Consider the following 2,695-nt stretch of genomic DNA (forward strand, 5'->3'; position numbering starts at 1 on the left):
GTCTTAATGTCGTCGGTGGCCGTGGTCTTCTCCCTGGAGGTGCTGATGGACAGACATGCATGGGCATTCTCTCTGGGGATGTGCACAGCCACCCTCCTGCCCCTTGTCACCTATCACCAGCATGATCCCAAATCCCACCATGAAGCCTGAGGAGGTCCGGGGCAGCCTGGTGTGGACATCCCTTCTGGTCAACCCTGCCCATTGGGAAATGTCCACCCCATGCACTTGGGTCTCTGCAGGGTGTGAGCACCCCTAGTATCACGGGTGGGTCAGACAAGAGAAGGGCGTCAGCTTGTTCAGAAACCACCATGCTCTTGGTTGCTGCTGGAGAGATGCTGGGGTTGGATTTTGGGGCTGACCAGGCACAGCTCTGGGTGGAGGCTTTGGGATGGGGCATGGCCATGGGGAGTGGAAGGTCCTGCACCCACCACCATGCTCCCACACCAGAAGATTATCCCATGACGTGCTTGCAGGGGGGATACTGCCCCAAGCAAATGGTGTCTACCCTAAACCGCAGCTCCGAGGGGTGAAGCCCACCACCACGTCAGCGTTGGGGGGTCCTGGCTACAAATGACAGCTCACCCGTAGTACGTCCGGATGGAGTCAAGGATGTACTGCACCCCGTACTTCTTGCAGATGCGCTGCTTGTGGTCCTTGACGACGTTGGCCAGATACTGGATATGACCTGCAGGGAGAAGGTGTGAGTAGCCACGGAGACCGTTTGGGATGGAGAACACCCCCAAGCACCCCCAGTTCCCACCTAAGCGGACGGCGAAGTCGCTGTTGCTCCAGATGCGGAAGTCGAAGAGGAGATGCTGGTAGAGGAGGTGCAGCAGGAGCCCGCTGCCCTCAGAGGCCACCTGCTCCATGAGGATCTGCGAGGCCATCAGCGTGCTCATGTCCAGCAGCGGACTGGAGACCTGCCATGGGCGAGAGGGGAGGCTTGCAGCCCCGGCGTCCCCCTTGGGGAATGGCCCCCAAGACTGCTGGATGGAGCCTTTGGTAGCCCCCCCACACCTTCTGCAGCAGTGCCCCGATGATGGCCGGCCCGTGGCACTGCACCAGGCTCTCCTGGTTCACCGGGTGGTTCTGGATGCAGTTCTTCACCCAGAGAAGGGAGGCGGACACGCTGTTCCTCTCCAGCCTGCTCTCTGCAAGGCACAGGGCAGAGCCCCACCGATAGCTGTGAGCCCCGTGCCCACCCGAACACCCTCCTACAGCGCTGCCTGCATCTGCCCGCAAAGGGCATCTTGGAGCCCCCACCGTCAACTTTTCTCTGCAAACTTTTCAGCCTGTTCCCCTGTTTTCCCCAAATTTAAGCTACTGGAAACCTCCACTGTTCTGAGTGTCTTGGAAATAACCAGCTGGGTATCAGGAGAAAGCCCGTTTCACCTATGCAGGAGAAGGCTCCTGCATGAACCCAGCCCTACTACAAGACACCAGAGACTCCACACAAAGGCAAGCCAGAGGTCAGCAGGCTGGAGTCACCCTCATCTTCCCAGAACTGCTTGTTTATGACTAATTAGGTCATAACAACATTAAAAGATGTCAATGGTTTCTCCATTACCCCATAACTCTTGGTGCCCCAGGCAAGACCTCTCCTGCCCATGGTAGACACCAGCCTGCTCCAGGCAGCACCCACGTGGCAGCGGGGTTACTTACTGCCACCCGAGCAGGACAGCTCCCACTCCACGTCCCCTGAGGTCCTCACCTGAGGACTTGCCCAGCGGGATAAGCATGCCCTGGGCGTTCCTGGAGGACGTCAGCTCTGGTCCCACCAGGTCGTTGGTCTCCTGCTCATCCTCAGGCTCCTCCTTCTTGGACACCACTTGCTCGAGCAGGGGCAGCAGCACGCCCATCCCACCCACACAGTTGACAACGTCCTGCCGGAGGGAGGCGAGAGGCTTTGCTGGATGCTGCGTGGTGATGGCAGCGTAGAGGAGGAGGTTGCATGTGCACCCGGGGTCCGTCCTGCCTGCTCATGGGCTCAGCCCAAGCCGGGGAGAGCCAGGCCCGGTGGCTAGCAAAGATCGGGGTGTGCCCTGACCCACCCTACAGCACACACCTGAAACAGGTCCCCAAAAAGCACCTGTTCCCCTGCAGCACCCATGGTGCCCACCCTGGATGCTGAGGACCTATGGGGCATGCAGGTCCTTGGGGGACCCATGGGTCAGGCAGGTCCTTGGTGGACCCAATAGCATGTAGCAGAGTCCCTGTAGGCTCCAGGGGAACCACCATGGGCATCCAACATGCCTTGGGGGTCCTGTCCCTGCCCCATACCCCAGGAGGGACCCAGCTGCCTCCATGCCACGGGCTGGATGTACCAGGACAGGCCACCCTGTGCCCAGCGTACCTTGATGTCCCAGTTGACCACCTTGTGCCCCGTCAGCCTCCCGTCCAAGCCATGGCTGGGAGAGAGGTCCAGGCAGATGTTGTTCCTGCAGGCCTAGAGGAGAGCACCATGGGAGCATCTTCATGCTCCTGGAGATGTCACCCATAGCAGAGGGTCTACCAGTGCTGTTCCCCATCCCCAGGGGGGTGGCTCTTCTCACCTGTGGGGTGTAGTACAGCAAAAGCTTGCTGCTGAGCTCCACCAAGTCACCTTCCAGCGTAAATGGTGATGTGACATTTGGTCCTGTGAGAAGAGGATTCGGATGAGCTGGAGCGTGGTGGAGACCTTCGTTGCCACCAGCAC

The 2,695-nt window shown here is 59.7% G+C and overlaps 1 protein-coding gene across 1 annotated transcript in view; it reads right to left on the reverse strand.

Annotated features, from left to right (window-relative positions):
• Nucleotides 1-2,635, reverse strand: part of LOC104081015 (neurobeachin-like protein 2) — a gene marked incomplete at both ends in the record, with an annotated part of 9,138 nt that extends 6,503 nt beyond the window's left edge. Inside the window, 7 exons of the mRNA XM_009583600.1 lie at nucleotides 111-166; nucleotides 583-685; nucleotides 761-920; nucleotides 1,018-1,151; nucleotides 1,712-1,883; nucleotides 2,354-2,446; nucleotides 2,553-2,635. Coding sequence (XP_009581895.1) covers nucleotides 111-166; nucleotides 583-685; nucleotides 761-920; nucleotides 1,018-1,151; nucleotides 1,712-1,883; nucleotides 2,354-2,446; nucleotides 2,553-2,635 — 801 coding nt within the window. The remainder of the gene's footprint in view (nucleotides 1-110; nucleotides 167-582; nucleotides 686-760; nucleotides 921-1,017; nucleotides 1,152-1,711; nucleotides 1,884-2,353; nucleotides 2,447-2,552) is intronic.
• Nucleotides 2,636-2,695: the final 60 nt, after the last annotated feature.

This window comes from Fulmarus glacialis, unplaced genomic scaffold, assembly GCF_000690835.1.
Source record: "Fulmarus glacialis isolate BGI_N327 unplaced genomic scaffold, ASM69083v1 scaffold20590, whole genome shotgun sequence".
In the NCBI taxonomy this organism is placed as follows: Eukaryota; Metazoa; Chordata; class Aves; order Procellariiformes; family Procellariidae; genus Fulmarus; species Fulmarus glacialis.